The 22596-nt window shown below is 48.2% G+C and overlaps 1 protein-coding gene across 6 annotated transcripts in view; it reads right to left on the minus strand.

The window, feature by feature from the left end:
* Positions 1–22596, minus strand: part of DEPDC5 (DEP domain containing 5) — a 72951-nt gene that overhangs the window by 26067 nt on the left and 24288 nt on the right. For 3 of the 6 annotated variants that reach the window (XM_027566224.1, XM_027566222.1, XM_027566228.1), the window contains exons 20-31: positions 22129–22249; positions 19415–19635; positions 18029–18232; positions 17152–17287; positions 15856–15953; positions 14162–14227; positions 10888–11071; positions 10564–10724; positions 7492–7609; positions 5231–5398; positions 2575–2794; positions 292–425 (exon numbers count right to left, since the gene is read on the minus strand). In XM_027566224.1, the coding sequence (XP_027422025.1) occupies positions 292–425; positions 2575–2794; positions 5231–5398; positions 7492–7609; positions 10564–10724; positions 10888–11071; positions 14162–14227; positions 15856–15953; positions 17152–17287; positions 18029–18232; positions 19415–19635; positions 22129–22249 (1831 nt within the window). The remainder of the gene's footprint in view (positions 1–291; positions 426–2574; positions 2795–5230; positions 5399–7491; positions 7610–10563; positions 10725–10887; positions 11072–14161; positions 14228–15855; positions 15954–17151; positions 17288–18028; positions 18233–19414; positions 19636–22128; positions 22250–22596) is intronic. The other 3 variants (XM_027566225.1, XM_027566223.1, XM_027566227.1) reach the window with 2 other exon arrangements.

The following is a 22596-nucleotide window of genomic DNA, read 5'->3' on the forward strand; positions in this document are numbered from 1 at the left end:
TAAAAATAAAGACAAACAAAAAATCAACCCACTAACAACAACAACAAAAAAAACAAAAAACATTGTGGGAAAAAAAAAAAAAACAATTGTACATGTATTTCAAATCAAGCTCCAGACTTCAAGTTCATAAATTCTGGCCTATTTCATGACATTCAACACTTACCATGTATTAACCTTTCTTTTCACCTGCCTGTCTTTTGTCAATTACTGGCTCCTTGGCAGACAGCACCAACATTTCACCGCACTTGGGCCTACGGGGCATGGAGGTATCTCCCTCCACCAGGCACTTACTTCTGACTGGCCTCCATCTCCAGCAGGGCAGACAGAGCTGAGGTTCCCTTCTTCCCAACCGGGGGGCCAGCCGACTCGAGAGAGTGCGTGGGGATGGGCCCGGCCATCTGCAAGCCTTTCATGGTGGCCCCTTTCTAGAGCAGAGAGAAGGAAACAGGCCATCAGATGCTGCTGTGTCCGCTGTGCCTCAGGTTCTGGGAACCCATTAGTACAGTCCGGGAGGATGAGATCCAGGAGCTGGAAATGCCACGAAACAACTTTTTACCAAACCAAAATTCCCAAGTAGCTGTCAGACTCAAAACAAACTGCCTCTTTGAGGCGGTTTACTTACATTTTACTTTTATCACAGTTTGAGGAAGTAAACAATGTTACATCTACATTATGGAAAAAGAAACTAAGTCTCAGAAAAGTGAAGTTCAGTTCAGTTCAGTTCAGTCCCTCAGTCCTGTCCGACTCTTTGTGACCCCGTGAACCACAGCACACCAGGCTTCCCTGTCCATCACCAACTCCCGGAGTCCACCCAAACCCATGTCCATCGAGTCATGATGGCATCCAACCATCTCATCCTCTGTCGTCCCCTTCTCCTCCTGCCCTCAATCTTTCCCAGCATCAGAGTCTTTTCCAATGAGTCAGCTCTTCACATCAGGTGGCCCAAGTATTGGAGTTTCAGCCTCAACATCAGGCCTTTCAATGAACACCCAGGACTGATCTCCTTTAGGATGGACTGGTTGGATGTCCTTGCAGTCCAAGGGACTCTCAAGAGTCTTCTCCAACACACAATTCAAAAGCATCAATTCTTCGGCTCTCAGCTTTCTTTATAGTCCAACTCTCACATCCATACATGACCACTGGAAAAACCATAGCCTTGACTATTCGGACCTTTGTTGGCAAAGTAATGTCTCTTCTTTTTAATATGCTGTCTAGGTTGGTCATAACTTTCCTTCCAAGGAGTAAGCCTCTTTTAATTTCATGGCTGCAGTCACCATCTGCAGTGATTTTGGAGCCCCCAAAAATAAAGTCTGACACTGTTTCCAGTTTCCCCATCTATTTGCCATGAAGTGATGGGACCTGATGCCATGATCTTAGTTTTCTGAATGTTGAGCTTTAAGCCAACTTTTTCATTCTCCACTTTCACTTTCATCAAGAGGCTCTTTAGTTCTTCTTTACTTTCTGCCATAAGGGTGGTGTCATCTGCATATCTAAGGTTATTGATATTTCTTCCAGAAATCTTGATTTCAGCTTGTGCTTCCTCCAGTCCAGCGTTTCTCATGATGTACTCTGCATATAAGTTAAATAAGCAGGGTGACAATATACAGCCTTGACATATTCCTTTTCCTATTTGGAACCAGTCTGTTGTTCCATGTCCAGTTGACTTGACTCCAAAACCAAGGTTCTTTCCACTACACAGCTCTCCTGGAAATGATGCTGTGTACAGAAGACAGCTGAACTTGAGGTTAAAAACAAAAAGTAAAAACACAACTGATGATGAAACACTGCTCAGCAATGGACAGGAATGAACTGTGGAGTCAAGCGACAACTTAGATGAATGCCAAAGGCGTTATGCTGAGGGGAAGAACGCAGCCTGGAAAGATTATGCGCTGTATGATCCCATTTATAGGGTATTTGGAAAAGACAACTGTAGAGTGATGGAGAACAGACCAGTGTCCACCAGGGTTAGAGATGGAGGGATAGTGCGACTCTAAAGGGTGCTGGGAGAGCTTTCCTTGGAGTGATGGAACTGTTCTGTGTCCTGACCGTGGCGGTGATGGTGGTGGCATGAAGCTATACGTTTATAAAACTGAGAGACCTGTGTGCACAGCCACACAGGCGTGCACATGGGCCGAATCATCCCAGATCAGCCCTTTGTTAGCTGGGTGTCCTGAGACACATCCTCCCATCACCGCTACAAGCCTCAGCACCCTCACTGGGGAGTGAGTCACTGAAAGGAGGCCCAAGGGTGCGGGTAACCTCTACAAGTGACTGAAGTGACATGGCTGCTGTTGAGCAATCCGGTACCAGGGCACACAGGCAGCTGTGCCTGACACCGGGAACCCTGCAGGGAGCTCACGGAGGGCTTTGTCTTCGGGTGGGGAGCTTTCCCCCGCTTCCCCCACCACCAACCACTGCATCCTGCACTGAAGAAGAACCCACTCTGCTGGACTGAACATAATCTCTGGGGGGCTGTGGGGTAAAGAACTGGCCGGGGAGGGGCTGCTGACGTGAGAAGAGGCGGTCCCTGCAGCCCACACCCGGCTCAGCCCGCGAGGGGCCCCGGGGCCTCACCCGCATCATGCGGTCCGAGCGGTGCCGCCGGCGGATGCGGTTCAGGCCCTCCACGAAGCGGATGAAGCCGTCCAGGAGCTGCCACTCATCCTCGTCGGCCCGCGGCCGGTCCCCGTAGATGTCGCAGTGCACCTCTCCCTCCGTGATGCGCTTGGTGGCAGTGACGCAGGCCGGCAGCAGCAGGAAGCGTGTCCTCCAGAACTTCAGGGACTCGATTAAGCTGCGGAGGGATACAGTGGGAAAACGGATGGAGGTGAGACCAAGCCAGTGGAGGTGAGACCAAGCCGGTGATAGAAGCACCTCCAGCGAGGTGCATCCATCTCAGCAACCCCCCACCCCCACCTCCAGAGTGGGGTGTGGAGGGTCCATCTGCCTGGGAGCACGTGCCCATCTGAGGTTGCAGGCTCCAAGGGAAGACCTCCAAGGCTGCTCTTCCCTTCTACCCCAGAGACACTGGAATGCTTGTGTGCGCCCAGGCCCAGTGCAATGGCAGCCTTTTATCATTACAACCATAAATCACACATAAAAATGAAAAGTTAAAAACAAGACATCAAAAAGCTTTTTATGTAGAGAATGCATATACAACAAGGTCCTACTGCACAGCACAGAGAACTATATTCAATAGCTTATGATCATCAAGAAGAACGAAATACTAGCCAGGACAGGGAATCAACCTAGATGTCCGTCAGCAGACAAAAGGATAAAAAAGCTGTGGTACATATACACAATGGAATATTACTCAGCCATTAAAAAGAATGCATTTGAATCAGTTCTAATGAGGTGGATGAAACTGAAGCCTATTACACAGAGTGAAGTAAGTCAGAAAGAAAAACACCAATACCGTATACTAATGCGTATATATGGAATTTAGAAAGATGGTAACGATGACCCTATATGCGAGACAGCAAAAGAGACACAGATGTATAGAACAGTCTTTTGGACTCTGTGGGAGAAGGTGAGGGTGGGATGATTTTAGAGAACAGCATTGAAACATGTATATTATCATATGTGAAACAGATTGCCAGTCCAGGTTCGATGTATGAGACAGGGTGCTCAGGGCTGGTGCACTGGGATGACCCTGAGGGATGGGATGGGGAGGGAGGTGGGAGGGGGGTTCAGGATGGGGAACACATGTACACCCATGGCTGAGTCATGTGAATATATGGCAAAAAACACAATATTGTAAAGTAATTAGCCTCCAATTAAAAAACAAAGAAGAAAATACCGCCATTACTGTGACATGGATGCACCTAGATATTATCATAATGGATGGAGTAAGTCAGAGAAACAAATATCATGGCACCACTTAAATGTGGAATCTGAAAGAACGGTACAAATGAACAAAACAGAAATTGAATCACAGATGTAGAAAACAAACTTAACCAGTTACCAAGGAGGAAAGAGAGTGGGGAGAGACAAATTGGGAGACTGGGATTGACATATACACGCTACTATATATAAAATAGGGCTTCCCTGATGGCTCAGTTGGTAAAGAATCTGCCTGTAACGCAGGAGGCCCGAGTTCGATCCCTGGGCCGGGAATATCCCCTGGAAACAGAAATGGCAACCCACTCCAGTATTCTTGACTGGGAAATCCCACAGACAGAGGAGCCTGGCAGGCTACAGACCATGGGGTCGCAAAGAGTCAGACATGACTGAGTGACTAAACCACCATATATAAAATAGATAACTAGTAAGAACCTACTGTACAGCACAAGGAATTCCACTCAATACTCTGTAATGATCTATATGAGATAAGAATCTAAAAAAGAGTAGACAAATGTATGTGTATAACTGATTCACTTTGCTGGATGCCTGAAACTAACACAGCACTATAAATCAACTATACTCCAATTAAAAAAAAAAAGAAAAGAATGTACATTTACATGAAACCATCACACTGCACACCTTACGTATATACTATTTTTGTCAATTATACCGCAATAAAGCTGAAAAAAGATTTTTAAAAATCCTAGGATAAACCATGGGGGGGCTTCTCTGGTGGCTCAGATGGTAAAGAATCTGTCTGCAATACAGGTGACCCAGGTTCGATTCCTGGGTGGGGACGATCCCCTGGAGAAAGGAATGGCAACCTACTCCCGTATTCTAGGAGCCTGGTGGGCTACAGACCAAGGGTTGCAAAGAGTCGGACACAACTGAGTGACTACACTTTCACTTTTACAGGATAAACCATAATGGAAAAGAATATTAAAAAAAGAAAGTACATATATAACTGAACCACTTTGCTATATAGCAGAAATTAATGTGACATTATAAATCTACTACACCTCAATGAAAAAAAAAAGTTACAAGCACTTAGGAAGATGTGAAGAGCACGGACATTCCACCAAAGGGCACATCCTCACCAGGTTTTTTTGCTCTTTGTTGTTCCATATGGTAAAACACATGTAACACCATTTAGCATTATAATGATCTTTAAGAGCACATTCAGTGGCGCTCAGTACATTCACACTGCTGTGTGATCGTCCCCGTCCATCTCATCACTGAGTTTTTAACCCAATCCAGATGTGTTTTTCCCTCCACTTTTTTTTCCCTAAGAATGCCCTCATTTTACAATCAGGAGGAAGAACAGAGGCATTAGATTACAGACATGTGGCAGGCCACAATGGGAGGAAGCCAACTCGGGCTCTCTGACCTGAAGTCCTCAGAGCCGGCAGAGCAGATATACTGATCTAAGTAATTCCACTTGTACTCCTCCAGTCGCTCATGCGAGAATTCCACCCAACAGGAGACGAACTCTGAATCGGAGTGGGAGGGGCAGAGGCTGTAGGTGTAGTGGATCTGGGCGGACTCGTACGGGTACCTGAAAAACAAAGGTCCAAACAAGGATATCCGCCAACTCTTCTGTACCTTTTCTTTCTCAGTATTCTTGGCATTCAAGCACAGTGACCAACTCATCTCAGGGGGCTGGTGATGGAGATGTCTCAGTTTTTAAACCAGAAAAACATCTACTTCTGCAGTATTGATTATGCCAAAGCCTTCGACTGTGTAGATCACAACAAACTAGAAAATTCTTCAAGAGACGGGAATACCAGACCACCTGACCTGCCTCCTGAGAAATCTGTATGCAGGGCAAGAAGCAACAGTTAGAACTGGACATGGAACAACAGACTGGTTCCAAATTGGGAAAGAAGTATGTCAAGGCTGTACATTGTCACCCTGCTTATTTAACTTATATGCAGAGTACATCATGAGAAACGCTGGGCTGGATGAAGCACAAGCTGGAATCAAGATTGCCAGGAGAAATATCTATAACCTCAGATACGCAGATGACACCACCCTTATGGCAGAAAGTGAAGAAGAGCTAAAGAGCCTCTTGATGAAAGAGAAAGAGGAGAGTGAAAAAGCTGGCTTAAAACTCAACATTCAGAAAATGAATGGCATCCGGTCCCATCACTTCACAGCAAATAGATGGGGAAACAATGGAAACAGTAAGAGACTTTATTTTCTTGGGCTCCAAAATCACTGCAGATGGTGACTGCAGCCATGAAATTAAAACAAGTTTGCTCCTTGGAAGAAAAGCTATGACCAACCTAGCTGCTGCTGCTGCTAAGTCGCTTCAGTCGTGTCCGACTCTGGCGAACCCATAGACAGAAGCCCACCAGGCTCCGCCATCCCTGGGATTCTCCAGGCAAGAACACTGGAGTGGGTTGCCATTTCCTTCTCCAATGCATGAAAGTGAAGTTGCTCAGTCGTGTCCGACTCTAGCGACCCCATGGACTATAGCCTACCAGGCTCCTCCGTCTATGGGATTTTCCAGGCAAAAGTACTGGAGTGGGGTGCCATTGCCTTCTCCGACCAACCTAGACAGCATATTAAAAAGCAGAGACATTACGTTGCTGACAAAGGTCCGTCTAGTCAAAGCTATGGTTTTTCCAGTAGTCATGTATGAATTTGAGAGTTGGACTAGAAAGAAAACTGAGCGCTTAAGAATTGATGCTTTTGAAGTGTGGTATTGGAGAAGACTCTTGAGAGTCCCTTGGATTGCAAGGAGATCCAACCAGTCCATCCTAAAGCAAATCAGTCCTGAATTCATTGGAAGGACTGATGATGCTGAAGCTGAAACTCCAATACTTTGGCCACCTGATGCGAAGAACTGACTCCTTGGAAAAGACCCTGATGCTGGGAAATATTGAAGGCAGGAAGAGAAAGGGACAACAGAGGATGAGACGGTTGGACGGCATCACCGACTCAATGGATATAATTTTGAGTGAGCTCCGGGAGTTGGTAATGGACAGGGAAGCCTCGTGTGCTACAGTCCACGGAGTTGCAAAGAGTTGGACATGACTGAGTGACTGAACCGAAACCTTCTTATTCTTCTATCATATTCTTTGTTTTTAATTGGAGTGTTAAGACTCATGCTAAACATTGTAAGCTGGATCAAATCCCTTTCAGAAATAGGTGAACTGCAACCATAAAACACAACCCTGGAAAGCAGACTTTCCTGGTGGTGTGTGGAAATCCGCTGCCAATGCAGGGGACACTGGTTGGATCCCTGGTCCAGGAAGATTCCACATGCAGCTGAGCAACTAAGCCCATGCGCCCCAACTGCTGGAGCCCAAGCACCTAGAGCGTGTGCTCTGCAACAAAAGAGGTCACTGCAGTGAGAAGCCTACACAGAGCAACTAGCCCAGACACCAGCCCCGCCCCTGCTGGCCTCAACCAGCCCTTGCAAAGCAATGAAGACCCAGTGGGGCCAAAGATAAATACATAAAAATTAAAAAAAGAAAACCTGGGAAACAAAATAGTAACTCCAAAACAACAACTACTCACTCAATCTCCCCGGTGTGAATATACATGCAATTCAGTATGCGGACAGTATGTATTATAAACATCGCTTGGTAGGTGGACATGATCTAGGACAGAAGCTGAAAATGTTAAACCCCCAGGACTCACTTGGGAAGGTAGCGGGTCACTGTGATCATCTTGTCTTTCAGTGTGACTTTGTGGAAGGTTCTGCCCATGCTCAGCCAGTACTGGTCTTCCTCTTCCGGGCGGTTTCGGGACACAAGGCCTAATAAGGAAAAGAAGAATTTCCTCCATCTGGTTGAGGGTCCTTCCTTTAAAAGGCAATTGCTTCTCTTCCACATAGATTCAGAAAAGGAGAGACAAAAGAGGCAACACTTTCAGTTTGACAATTTCGTGGAAAAGAAATAACTCTTGGTTGGAAAAAAAAAAAAAGTCCTGAAGGTGGAAGATTTTTCTGTTACTGAGCCAGCCAGCAGGGGGTTGGAGTCGGGGGTACCGACAGCATCTGGATGATACACTCGAGGCTGAACGACCTGATGCCTCGTCCTCTGTGAAGGGAAGTTCTAAGCTGGGTGTTAACTGACTAAAATGGAACTCCACCCTTCTCAGGCACGAGCTGCCCCCTGGCACCTGAGACCCTCGCCCCTGGGGCAGCCAACCCAGCCCATGACGCCCACTCTGCTACACCATGTTTCAGACGTAAAGGATCACTTATTGGGAACTGCCGTGGCAGTTCAGTGGTTAAGACTCTGTGCTTCCACTGCAGAGGACATGGGTTCAATTCCTGGTCGGGAAACTAAGATCCCACATGCAGTGCAGCCAAAAAAACAAAAGAACCACTTATTTATTTGCTCAAATTTCCTTCTCCAAACATCTGCTCCTGTTGTTTCTTCTGCCTTCTCTTCCATCTCATCTCTGCCTTCTCACCATCAAATTCCTAAAGATTGTTTAAGGTCACCATCAAGTGCCACCTTCTTCAGAAAGCTATCAGACCTCATCAATGGTGAATTCTACCCTGGATATAGCTCCTTGTGTGTGTGGGTCTCACTCCCGACAAAGTAAAAGTTCCAGGAGGCCAGGGCCCAAATCTTGTTCATCTTTGTATTTTCAGTAGCACCTTATAAAGTGCCTGTTCAGGGAAAAGCCAACCTGGATGGGACCACTAACATGGAAAGGGAATTCATACCACTGTGTTTAGGATAAGAACAAAATCCTTCACATGGTCTGTGCAGCTTGGGTGTCCTGATGTCTCTGGCCATGTTGCTGGCTTACTCGTGGTACTCCCCACACTTGTCTTTTAGGTGCCTGGAAAGTCTCATGAGGCCTTTGCACACACTAATCCTGCTGCCTAGCATGCTCTGCCCTCCACTCCTCTTCTCTCACACTAAAAACTCCTGCGTGTGTTTCAGGTCACAGCTCAAACATCACCTCCTCAAAGAAGCTGCCCCTGACTCTCCAGACCAAATCCAATCCCATATTAAATACTCTCGGGCAAGCATTTTGATTTTTCCGTCATGGTCTTTATCATAACATGGCATTGTATTTCATAGTTTGACTAATGTTATTTTGTCCTATAGAGCAGGAGCTTCAGAAATACTAATGAATGAATGAGTGAATGAATGAATGAGTGAACTAATGAAATAATGAGTGAATGAATGAGTGACATAAAATGAATGAACTAATGAATGCATGAGTGAACTAATGAAATAATGAGTGAATGAACGACATAATAAAATGAGTGAACTAATGAATGAATGAGTGAACTAATGAAATAATGAGTGAATGAATGACATAATGAGTGAACTAATGAATGAATGAGTGAACTAATGAAATAATGAGTGAATGAATGAGTGACATAATAAAATGAGTGAACTAATGAATGAATGAGTGAACTAATGAAATGAGTGAATGAATGAGTGACATAATAAAATGAGTGAACTAATGAATGAATGAGTGAACTAATGAAATAATGAATTAATGAAATAAGGAATGAATGAATAAAATGAGTGAGTGAAATAATGAATGAATGTGTGCAATAATGAATACATGACATAATGAATGAATGAACACTGTCGTAAGTTCATAGACCCATGCTGTCCTATACCAGGCACGGTTGCTTCCATGGTGGAAGAGAATAAGATGAAGCTGAAGTTATCCTAGCAATCAGAAAGGCTATTAGTAGAGTCTATAATATGAGAAGGCGGCATCACGTGATGCATATCACAAGAGGCTTTTAGAAAAAACCCAGAGGAACCCAAAGCTTCATGCTGAACAATGGGCCCTGGACGCAAGGACCACTAAGCCTCCATTGACAGGTCCATGCTTCTTTGATCCTCTGACTGGAGGAGCTTTAATGGAACCAAAGCTGGCCTGAGGTTTGGTTCTGGCTGTCTAGGGAGCAGGGTGGGGTGCTCATTAGCTACAAGGAGGAAGCAGGGGATGAAGAGATGCTCAGTGATGGCTCCAGGAAGTGACCGCCACTCTCTGGTTCCAGGCCCCCACATGTAATTCTCGCTGCTGGACTTGTTTCAGGGGAGACCTCCAGAGCCCAACTCAAACTCAGCCAGCACCACCGAGTCTCTGTACTCACTAGCCTCTGCCACTCATGGATGACCCATCTTGGCTTCCAGTCACTGAACTGCAATGAGCTGCAGTGACAAGAATAGGGAAGGAGGGGAGAACAAGCATAAACTTCAGGTTCAGGTAACATTAGAGGACCTACTGTGTCAGGCACTGTGCACGAAATAAACCCAGGCCTCTGGGACAGGAATATTCACCCTGTAGTTTGACAGTTCGGCCCCTGCTCAGCCACCTGGGACCCAAGGAACTGCTCAAGCCAGGCTGGAACATTCCTGAACTTAGGCATACCCTCTTCCTTAAAAGGAGAGCTGGAGATTAAAGAGAGTTTTAAGATAAGTCTGAACTTGGAGGAGACGTTAATTCTTGTATAAAGTGAAAATTTTAAGGGAAAAAAAAATGGGTAAGCAATATAGCAGAGAATATCTGTATAAATATGCCATTATATAGATGCATTAATATGTTATTATCAGTATACATAAACATATGAATATATATACATAAACATATGAAATTACTAGATCAAAAAAAATGTGTGTTGAAAAACAATGACTTTAAGTGTATGTATTCCCTACTATCTTAAGAACTTGTTTCCACAAATTGACTAGAGGAGAAAACTCAGGGTCTGCAGTGGAACCTCACCCCGGCTGTAGAGCGGGCTGCTGCTGAGTGGCGGTGGGCCAGCAGGGCTGGGCTTCTGTGCGCGGGGCTGAACGATGATCTGGTAACCCTGCATGAGCCGCTGGCAGATGAACTCTTCAAATACCTGCTGGGCCGTCATCTGCACGCCCTCCTCATCCCTCCTGAAAAGACAGACGGCGTTCACAGGACATGCCAGGAGCACAGTGAGAGAGTCCCCAGTCCCCAGCTCCATCCCCGTGAGCCCTTCCGTGGTGGTACGTGAAACTGAAGGTTTGCAAACCAGTCTTGGGAGAAGGAAAAGCCAGGCACCTCTCTGTCACTGACCTGTCGATGTCAGCCTCCGGGAGGAGATCGTAGCAGCCCTCCGTGTAGTCATTCTGTAGGCCCTGGCGGTCGGGGAAGTAGTCCGTGGTGAGGGGGAGGCACGCGGGAGTCGTGAGTGACTTCCAGTCCACACCAACTGTGCAACAGAAGCCTGGCACTACAGGGGGAGCAGACAGCGTCAGAACTGCCTCGTGTGAACAGGGAGGAATGTAGTGAGGTCACCAGGCAGGTGTGGGATGTGGGTGGGGAGTCGGGGGGAGAAGGGCAGTGTGATAGGTGATCAAAGTGCCAGGAAAGGGAGGGAGAGAGAAAGGGAGGGGGGAGGGAGAAAGAGAGAGAAACAGAGGCTGTTAGACAACGCAGTGCTTATCCGATCCCACCATGCAAATGGGAGTCGCAGCTGACACTTTTCATTTTCTGCTGATCGTGAGCTGCAGCCATGAGTCCAGTGAGGTTACGGCAGGGGCAGGCCAGGCAGAGTTACACATCGAAGCAAATCAATGTCCTGAGAGCAGAAGAGAGGCTCAGGCCAGGAGCCTCCCAGAGGCGGCGGAGGGGCCAGGTGGGGAGGAGAGGGGGGTGCAGCTGATTCTGGAGGGAACAGCACAGGGGAGCAGAACTCAGGATTGAAAAGTAAGTCACAGATCCATCAGGGCAGGAAGAGGAGTCAAGGGAGGACGTCTGGGAAAGTTACGAGGCTGGAACTTTAGGAGCCGGAGTTTAACAATCTAGAGATGAGAGCTGTCATGGCAGAGTGGGCCTGACCCTCTGGGTCGGTCAGAGATCACCTGCGCTTTGGTGAAGCGGGGCTTCCCCACCTCAGGGCATGAGACCTACTCTGGTCAGGATAATTCTGTCATGGGGGGTGGTCCTGGGCACTGCAGGATGTGAGCAGCCTCCCGGTCCCTACTCACTAGATGCCAGTGGCATCGCCTGGTTGTAAAAACCAATGGTGTCTGCAGACACTGCCACATGTGCCCCGATGAGCAGAATATTCCTTGCTGAGAATAACTGAGTTAACGCAGGGGGGCAGTCAGCTTCTTCAGTCAAGTAAGTGAACACTGTTTTTCAAATCTCCATACAAGGGAACAACTAGAAGCAGATAAACTCCTCGCTTCAGGCTCTGTGTCCCCAGCGAGACCCTCACACGCCTCATCTCCTGTGGCTCCTCGGCCTTGCGCCCGCTGTCCCCGACACCCCTCCTCTGAGCAGGTGTGGCGCCATCATCAACCCCTTTAAACACCTGGCCGAGCTGAATCCCCCCAAGGTCACAGGACCAGAAGCCTCTCTGCTCAGGGATCTTTCCTCCTTAAAGTGACCGACGTGCCCCCAGGAAAAGAGTGTCCCTGAGCCTGGGGGCCAGGGGCCAGGAAGACTTTCGAGCTGAGTCCCAGGGGGAAACATGCCCAGCGTGCAGCCACAAGGCTTTGGGGAAGATGACCTGACCTGCAACAAGCCTAACTCCATGGTCTCCACTCCAGGTCCCGGGTGACTTCTGGTTGGTTGGTCTGAATTTTATTTTATTGTGGTAAGAGCACTTAACTTGAGATCTACCACCTTAACAAATTTTAAGTGTACAATTCAGTATGCTTAAATTTGGGACAGTGCCATGCGGCAGGCCTCTAGAGACCTTACTCACCTCACAAGGACTGAAGTTTTACACCCACCAACTGGCAACACCCCGCACCCTGGCCCCCTTCCCCTGGGACCCTGGCAACCACCACTGCGCTCTCTGAGTCTATGAGTCTGACTCTATACAGGCCTTGTTAACTCCTTAATACCCCAAGAACTCAAAACACAGCGAGAGGGAAGCAGGGGAGGGAGAGGAATGGATTGGGAGTCTGGCGTTAGCAGATGCAAACTGACATTTAGAATGGATCAACAGCAAGGTCCTCATGTATAGCACGGGAACTATATTACATATCCTGTAATAAGCCATGATGAAAAAGAATATAAAGAAAAGAATGTATATATGTGTATAACTGAGTCATTTGGATGTACAGCAGAGTCGCACAACATTGTAAATCAACTACACTTCAATAAAAAACAAAAACAAAAGACCCAGTCCACAGCATCCTAGTTAGCACCCCAACTTCCCATATGGCAAACGAGGGTGAGTTTGTGTGAGCTTCCGGGTTAGGATCAGCAGCAGAAGGTGGGCGCCAAATGGAGCCCCCAAGGGGCGGCCGGAAGTGCAAGGCCCTCTGCTGCTGTGCCTTCTCATCGTCCTGGCCCTTGCCAGTTCCTTGACCCTTGGCACTAGAAAAACCTTTTAGAAACAGGGTCCACGGGCACACATGGAGACTTCAAACCCTGTGGTGAGAAAAGCCCCCAGTTCTGAGCTGGGTGCTGCTGCTGTTTCCCTGGGTAAAGAGTCTGGGTGGCGTCTTTTCCACCTCCAGTACCTCCAGGCCCTGCCAAAGCCTCTGAGGTGGTTCCAGCTCAGAACCACACAGTGACAAACACAGATGACAAAATCCAGCGCTGGGCTTGCAGAGGAGAAACAGGCTCATCTATTCAAGGCTGGCAGCTTTCTAGAAAATAATCAATCTGCCAACTATTCTTTGGAATATATTCCAAGGATCTGAACCAAGAGAAAAAAATACACCCACGGCACCATGCATTCATTATATACTATTAAAAAAAAAAAAAAAACAAACTAGAAATCACCCAAATGGCCACCAATAGACATGATTATCCAAATCACAATATAGTAACATGTTTGATATTGACATGAAAAATGACTAGCATGCCAGACCTGGAGAACCAGTGCAATGATTGCTAAGTTACTTAAAAGTGGGGACAAAAAAGATTTGGTGATGTACATACATCCATTGGTCACAGTGAGGTAAAGCAATGTTGATCAAGCAGTAGAGTTTCTTTTTCTGGTCTTTTGCTATTGCTGATATTTAGATGTTCAGCTATTTCAACAGACAAGGTTGATCAATGTAAATGCAACCCAGACACACACTTCCAACTGCAGGGATGTAAACAGCTTCAGGTCTTATTCCTTCTGACTTCTCCCCACAGCCACTGTTAGGCATCTCAGAGCCAAGGCCAGCACCGGGAATATGGCCACCCTTCCCGTGTGGCCTCCCCGCCGCTCCCTTTCCATCAGAGAAGCTACAGACTCTCCCTCACCACACTGCCTTCCCGCACCTGAGACGTGAACGTCCAGGCTGTTCTCCCCCAAACAGGGCTCTCTCTTGCTCCCCCTCAGTGCCCTGACCATCCACCCACACCCCGCCTCCCTCCATCAGTCGCCCCCTCTTACTTGGATCTGGGGAGGTAGACACACTGTCCTCTGGAGAATCCTTATTCTGCGTCCGAGGACTCACATCTATGGAAAGATAAAAGAGTCTGTTTCAGTGAGGCTCATTTTGCAAAAAAGTTCTGACCAGTTATAGTTTTAAAAAAAAGAGAGAGAGAGAGAGAACCTTCCACATCAGTCATTAAATTAGGATTTCTCTGAATCTTCCCTCTTTTCTCCAGAGCAGATTTTATAGTTCCAGGACTCATCTTCTGAGGAATCAATGGGTCTATGAGAGCTGCCTCCCCCAGGCCCAGAATCACACTCCATGTCCACCCTGGGAAAATCCTGAAGCAGTTACCACCCGAACCCATGGTTCCCCCGCTTCAGGTCGCCAGGAAACTCGCTCTAAGCATCACTAGCTGAATCCACTCGTGACTGGAGGCAAACTTTATTAACTAATTTTTATAAAATTTCAATTCCGTTGTCTTCCTCAAGTCAAGTTTCAGAAAGGCAAGTTAACTTACAGAAAACGAAGACATGAAATAGTAACTTCATTGTTTGTTTCAATTTTACTGTTTCTCGTATTCATTTGGTATACCATCTATCCTTTGAGGCTTTCCAAAATCTGCCACCCATCTAAACTCATGTTCCCCTATCCCTGTAAAGGCTCTCTGAATAGTGCAGAAATCAGAAACAGCAGCCAATGCAGGAGACATAAGAGAGGCGAGTTTGATCCCCGGGTCAGGAAGACCCCCTGGAGGAGGGCAGGGCAACCCACTCCAGTACTCTTGCCTGGAGGATCCCATGGATAGAGGAGCCTGGCGGGCTACAGTCCACGGGGTCGCAAAGAGTTGGACACGACTGAGCGCAGAAACGGCAGGACAGCTGGCTACTGGCTGGAGAGACCAGGATAACACCTCCACATCTCTGGGTGTTAAGTTGCTACGTGTATAAAATGTATCGAATGACTTACTCCCTACAGGAATGATCAGATAACAAGTGCTTCCAAAAAGCATAAAGCCTGTATCAATCAATAAAAGCTCCTACCCTCCCTGCATTTAGAATCCCTCACCTTCTAACTCTCCTCCTAACCAAATACCACCCCTTCGCATCTGAGGTGCCTATCCACTTCTGTAAGCCAGTGGTCCTCAAACTTTTTGGCCCCAGGGACTAGTTTTGTGGAAGACCCTCTTTCCACGGATGGGGAGGGAGGGGGCGGTCCTGAGACGATTCAGCATACTGCATTCATTGTGTGCTTTATCTCCATTACAGCGGCTCCACCTCAGGCCATCGGGCACTAGATCCCAGAGGTTGGGGACCCCTGCGTAAGCGACAAGGCCACCCTTCTCTTCTCCAGTCTCAAACCACACTGCTCCCTCTGGGTCTCTGATCATTTTTCTGGGGGGGGGGTCCCCTTCCACATATAATTGAAAGCTTCCAGGCCTGGTGCGGCCCTCAATAGTGATCTCATAAGCAGCCCTCAATCACGACTCACTGACAGACCAATGATAAATGTGTTCCTGACCAACATGTTCTCAGCTAAAAACGTAACGTGCAGCCCATTTATAATTCCATGCATTATTAGAAGCACAGCTTCTAAATAGGTCACCCGAAATTGTGGCTGAAATGATCCCAAAATAGACATGGCCCTGCTTTTCCATCCCCATGTCGCTCCCGGGGGTGGGCCTGCTCAGAGCGTATCCTGGGCAGGTTACCTGCACCACTGCCACGGAGCAGGCTGACCGAGAGCTCCTCCGTCCCAGCGAAGCTCAAGAAGGACGTGCCGTCGCCGGGCTGGCGGGAAGTGCTGTGCCTGCAGAGAACAAACAGAGCCCAGCCACCTAGCTTAATGTTGATCATCACCTCTTTTATCCTGCTCACCCTGTCCCTGGGGGGTTTTCATCAAAAACAGGCCTGAACGTTCAGCCACATGGGCTGGCAAACACTGAGATCCACATCGCAGCTGCCAGGCTTCGGGATTCAGAGCGCATGCCAGCTCTAGACTCTCACCCTGGCACCCCAGCTGCATCCCCATCACCATGCCAGATGCCTGCCCTCTCCATCCTAAGCCTGCCCCTGCTGATATCCCCAGCGGGACGTGAGGTGCTTCAACAGAGGTATCACGTTAAGCCGGTAAAGAGGGTCACGCCCTGCTTGTGTCCCACATCCAGCCCATGGGATGCTGGGACGGCTGGAAAGGGGCCAAAGATTGCACCTTGCAAGAGTAACACATCACAGAAGACCCAGTATAGCCTGGGCTAGAGCACGTCAAGGGTTAAATGACTTTCTTCCTAGGCTGACTCTCTCTGGATGCCTTGTAACACATTTAGAACCCCGGTTCAAAAAGACTTGTTTCTATAAACACAGGCCTTGGTCTCCATTGTTTTAACTTACTTACTTTTTATCAAGCAAAATTTTAATAATATAGAAATATATAATAGTCTTTGATCAAAAATATCACTTGAAAGTCAGTAGCACCCGTCTCATGATTTGCAATTTGTCAACCATTACTATTAAATAAATTCTTATACAGTGGTTATTTTGAGATCCTCAACAATACAATAAAATATGAAAAATAATTAAAAAGATAAATATTTGCAGTGAAGGCATGACTCTAATTCTTTTGGGATACCTTGCTTTCTGCATTAACCCAACAGTGGGATTCCTCAATGACCAAAACGACAAAAGTCACAGACTGAATGCCCAGAACACACAGCAGGAACCACCCGCCCTGGAATTCATTTTCACCCTCGACTGAGGATCAGAAGTAACTCATGTCTGTGGTTGACAAAGCGTGTTTTGAATTAAAGCGGAAGCCAAAGCAAGGGCCTGGGGAACATCTTTGGCAAAAACACCCCAGGCTGTCTGTGTCAACGGGCCCAGGGAAGGGGACTAACAAAGGGTGGTGCTGCAGCCCCACCACGTCCCCGAGTCTCCCGGACATGACGCGTCATGGGCAGCCCGTTCCGCCAATACCCCGGCACCTCCCAGAGCCCCAGGCCCAGCCTCACCTGCCGGCGGCCTCGTGGTATGCCAGCTCCAGCAGCTCCGCGGAGGAATGGGTCAGGTCCCTCTGCCCGCTGCCCTGCAGCTCTGCCATATTCTGTCGGGTCTGGTGATGGATCTGAATGGCCTCTCCCGACGGTCCTATCCAGACAGAGACCCACTGACCATCGTCCCCCCAGAAGCCAGAGCCACACTCTACCTCACACTGTCTCTCTTCCTGCTGCTAGGACACGAGCGCTGGAGAGGCTGAAAGGCAACCACAGCACAGAGGAGCATCATGTCCTCAACCCTCTGGCTCCCAGACGGGACGTCGCCTTCTCTGAGCGAGGCTTGTCCTCCTGTGAGGCCTCAGCCTAAGAATATTGCAGGGACCTCCCCGGTGGTGCAGGGGATAAGAATCCGCCTGCCAGTACAGGGGACGCAGGTTCAGGCTCTGCTCTGGGAAGACTCCACATGCCTTGCAACAACTAATCCTGCATGCCACAACTACTGACCCCATGCTCTAGAGCCTGAGAGCCACAAAGTTAATTCACCAAAATGAGAAGCCCGCACGCTGCCAACTAGAGAGTAGCCCCCACTCACCACAACTAGAGAAAGCCTGCGTATAACGATGAAGACCCAACACAGCCAAAAATAATAAAAGAAAGAATATTGTGGGAGCCTTTGTTTCACACACATCAAGTGAGATACAGTAGAGAAAGACAACAGCATAGGAGGCAGGGGCTCCTCCCAGGAACAAGTCAGACAAGAAGAACACATGTGGCTGTCCCTGCCTCCAGGTGCAGAGAAGGATGACATCTCTGACTGAGGTCAAGCAGGGACGGGTGCTGAGGGCCAGGACTGGGAGTTCCTGGCCAGGGCTCTTTCCCAAGAAAAACTTACCCACGGGGAAAGTGTGCATCCAGCGCCTCCTGTTGGACGTGAGCTTCATGGGCATCCGTGAGGGCGCAAAGGGGTTAATCAGTGCCCGCTGGGGCGTGTACCCCCCGGGGCGGACATGCAGCATGGACTCTGCGCTGCCCACGTGGAACCTGCCCGGTGCGCTGGAATCCCGCTGTGGTGGCTCCATCATGTTCTCCAGGACGTCTGCCAGTTACCGTGGGGATGAGGGGGGAGCATAGAGAGAAAGCACAGGGTCACGGGGAAAGCAGGACTAGGCAGGAGAGCCTCTGAGGCTGACAAGGACCTTGGACGGTGTACATGTGAGGGAAATGAGGGAAATCGCCAAATTATAGAGAAATGAAATACTGGGTTTGTTTACTTTTTAAACACTTAAGAGAAGGAGGTTCTGGTCCCTAAATTACTAGCCTAGTGAAGCTACACCCAAAGCCAATGGAGAGGACCACACATTGCCTGGATACCCTGGACTCTGAGCTGGATGCAATGACTCCATGGAGCTGTCTCCTCTGGGGATGGGGTGGGTGTATTCTGTATACGGGAGGAACAATACAGGTAGGTATTTGGTGACCAGAAGGGGGGACCCTGGCAGAGACAGCAATGTGTTCAGTTCACTAGACCCATTTGATTTTCCTCTGAGGCTCACAAGGAGAGGGCAGTTTCCTGCCCCTTTGCACTGGGGCCACAGAACAGTTCCAGTAAGCAGAGCACAGGCAGAAGTGACCTGTTCCACCTGAAGGTCTGGACCACTGACACCTCCACTCATGACCTCCCTTCTCCTCTCCCCTGCTGTGGAAACTCTGGAGACCTGTGTTGATGACCATGGCATCCCGGGATAGAAGGAACCCCAGGCCCTAGGTGACTGGGTGGACAGAAACCCCCTCCCACTGATGCAGAGGCCTGGAACATGAATAAGCAATCAATGTGACTGTGTTTAAAAAAATAATAAATTCATGGGAGGAATAAATGAGGAAATGAGTGTATCCAGCCTTGACCAGGCATGGAGATGGCATGCTATTTAGACCCAATCCGTCCCACCCAATGGCAGACAGGTCCCTAACCTGGGTGGATCAAAGAGTCGAAACCTACAACCAGGTCCCCTGGGGAATGTCGCATGCCCACCAAGCAAACACCCAGGTTAGAAAGTGGGTCCAGGGCCTTCCCTGGTGGCCCAGTGGCTAAGACTCTGTGCTCCCAGTGCAGGGGGCCTGGAGCCGATCCCTGGCCAGAGACCTAGACCACACGTGCCACAACTAAAAGAGATCCGAACAACGAAGACTGAAGTGCCCGAGTGCTGCCGCTAACACCTGACGCAGCCAAATACATAAAGACACAAAAGATTAAAACGGCTGCCCAGCCCTGCCCTCTGACCTCGAGTGCTGGTGTAGCCCAGGGAGCTGCTGACTTCGTACTGGTGCAGGTGGGGGTGAGGGATCACCAGGATGTTGGCGCTCCTGCCCAGCGAGCTGTCGTCAGACGCCTGGCTCCTCACCTCCTCCGTGGGCAGCGTCCGGCCGGGCAGCGAAGGGCTGGATGAAACGTCGCAGGAGCTGGCGCTCTTCCGGCTGTGACTCTCCCGCTCTCGCACAGACCTGGCAGGTGGAAGACCAAGTCACTGTCTCCAGCCCGGGCTACATGGAAGACCAGTAATGATAACCCTCCATGGGATCTCTGGGTGGGAGGTGACGCAGGAGGTACTCTGCCCTGAGCAGCTCCAGGAAGAAACAGGGGAAATGATGGACAGTCCTCCCGTGGCCAGAGTCCTGGGATCAGAGCCTTAGAGAAGCGATCCCTCAGTCTGACGCCACCTCATCCCACCATCAAGCTCGAGTCACGGAAAATGGAGTTTTGACTTGAGGTCACCCAGGAGGAAGCACACAGCACCACCTGAGACATCTCCTGGCATCAGAAATTGAATCTAAATCTCACTGGGCCTCCAGAGACAATCGCCAGTTTACAGGAGACTCAGAGACGACAGGGCAAGTTAAACATAATAAGGGAAATAAAGAGCCAGAGGAAGAAAAAGCAAGACACTCTACAGTCACAGAAAGGACACAAGATGAAAGCCACGTGTGCACCTTCTTCAGATCCCAACCCAAGCAAACTAACCGTAAAAACTGCATTTTTGAGACAATTGGGAAGTCTGGAGAGGGACTGGGTATCAGAGGATATTAGCAACCAGTGTGAATTTTGTTACCAGTAACACAGGTACTGTGATCATGTTGGGTTTTGTTTTTTGTTTTTTTAATTATTTGTTAGAGACACACACTGAAATATTTACAGGTTAAAAAAAAAGGGGTATCTGAGATCTGTTTTAGAATACTCCAACGAAATTTCAAATGTGGGAGAAGTGATAAAACAAGATTGACGACATGCTGATAACTGTTCATTTCACTAGTCTCTGAAAGTTTCCTTAATAAAAGTTAAAAAAAAAAACAGTATGCCCTTATTAAAACATGAAACTCCCTGAGACGGGAGCCTCTGGAAGTGGCAGGAAGAAGGATCAGAAGGAGAGAAGTCCAACGGAAGCAAAAATTCAGAATGAAAGAGTCAGCAACTGCCCACGGGCTGCCCCTGTGATACCAGAGCTATTCTCTCTCTACCTGGAAGAGTTTTAAAGTGAGAGCTTAAATGGAGCCTGAAGATAGACCCCAAGGGCAGACTGCACATTTCATTATTCCAACAATAAATATTTGAGCACCAGCACATGCTCAGCCCAGTGGAGGGACAGAGCACCGATGAGGGCACGGCCTATGCCCTCGGAACACTCTGAGTCTCTGGGACATCGGGTCTCGCCATCTTTGGTCAGAAGAAAGAAAACCAAGGATCTTGGACCCTGGACATGTTCTTAGATGCTCAGAAGAAAAGCAGCACCACGCCCTAAGGCAGCACCCACGTGCAGCGAACTGCTGCTAACAGCGCTACCCTGAGCTCTGAGCACTCTCGGGACCAGACATCAGGATGGGATGAGGGGAGTGGACACAAGACGAGCACGTGGCTAACCCTAACCCGTCTGTCATGATGTGAAGAGACAGGGGGTTTTTCCAGCCAGTGGTACTGAGTTACAGCACACTTTCCATACTAAGAAATACAGAAAATAGACTGGCAATGCTTGGTCAACGAGGGGGGGCGGGGGGAAAGCTAGAACTCTGTTTCCCACATTCTAAAAAAAAATCTACACAAATCACTAAGCATAAAAACTAAGACTACGGGGACTTCCTGGTGGTCCCGGGGTAAGGGCTCCAAGTTTCCATTGCAAGGAGGCGTGTCGTTTGATCCCTGGGAATCGCATGCCACAATGTGCAGTCGAAAACAAACAGATAGACAAACAGAAACCAACACTGAAAGAACATAAAATACACATCTTGGATCTGGGATGGCTTTCTTACACTAGACCCAGAAATGAGTGTTTTGGTAAGTCTAAACACATCACAATGAAAAACCACTGTGTGACCCAAATACCAGGGAGCAAATTTCAAACACAAGAGTTAGAGAAAGAAAAGTATCTTGCCCTCTGGGAATAATAAACCTAAGAGAAACTCTGGACGCTGGGATCGATCTATTGCTCTATCTAACTTGGTGGCTCAGACGATAAAGAATCTGCCTGCCATGCAGGAGACCTGGGTTTGATCTCTGGGTTGGGAAGATCCCCTGGAGAAGGGAATGGTTACCCACTCCATGATTCTTGCCTGGAGAATCCCATGGACAGAGGAGCCTGGTGGGCTACAGTCTATGGGGTCCCACAGAGTTGGACACGACTGAGTAACTAACACACTTTCACTTTATCTATTAGGGGCTGCTCAGTGAAATGAAGATTCTAGAATTCACAAATTGCTCCTCTTGACTAGAAAAAGCAGAATGCTCTCCTTATTTGCGAACACTTCATTATAGCAAACATAGCTAACCAAACGGCGAGGCCAGAGAACGGGAAAACAGACTCCCTAACGATATACACACTAAGGCTTCCATTTGGCTCATTTTAATTTAAGATATTTTCAAGGTTGCTCTCATGCAGGTCCCTCTGGGGCCTCAGGTTTTCCTAGTTAGTTTCTACGTCCACCCCCAAAGCACATCTGGCAGAGAACCTGCAGGTGCTGAGGCGCTGAGCCCGGGAGGGGCCAGGGAGCCTGAAGACTTGTGCATCGTAAGCATCGTAATCCACCTGGATGGGAAGGGCATTCTCAGATTCTTTGGGGGTCCCGAGAGCTGAAACACATAAAAAATATCAACTGTCATCAAAACACACTTCAACAAGAGGCCTTTGGATGGTCTTCATCAAAATCTGCAAGGTATAGGTAGGTCATCATCAGCATCTCCACGTGAAAAACAATGAGATAATAACCCATGATCAGGTTGCAAAGATTAAATGATTTTTGCATCAAAATGATAGAGAAATTACTATTTACAAGCACTAAGTAACGGCCAGACGATGGCACCATTTCTTTCTGTGATCCCACTGTTAAAAAAATAGCATCTTAGTGGGGTGGGGAGTGGGTGGGAGGGAGGCTCAACAGGGAAGGGATTTATGTATCCATACGGCTGATTCGCACTGT

The sequence above is a fragment of the Bos indicus x Bos taurus genome, chromosome 17 (genome assembly GCF_003369695.1).
Source record: "Bos indicus x Bos taurus breed Angus x Brahman F1 hybrid chromosome 17, Bos_hybrid_MaternalHap_v2.0, whole genome shotgun sequence".
Classification (NCBI taxonomy): domain Eukaryota; kingdom Metazoa; phylum Chordata; class Mammalia; order Artiodactyla; family Bovidae; genus Bos; species Bos indicus x Bos taurus.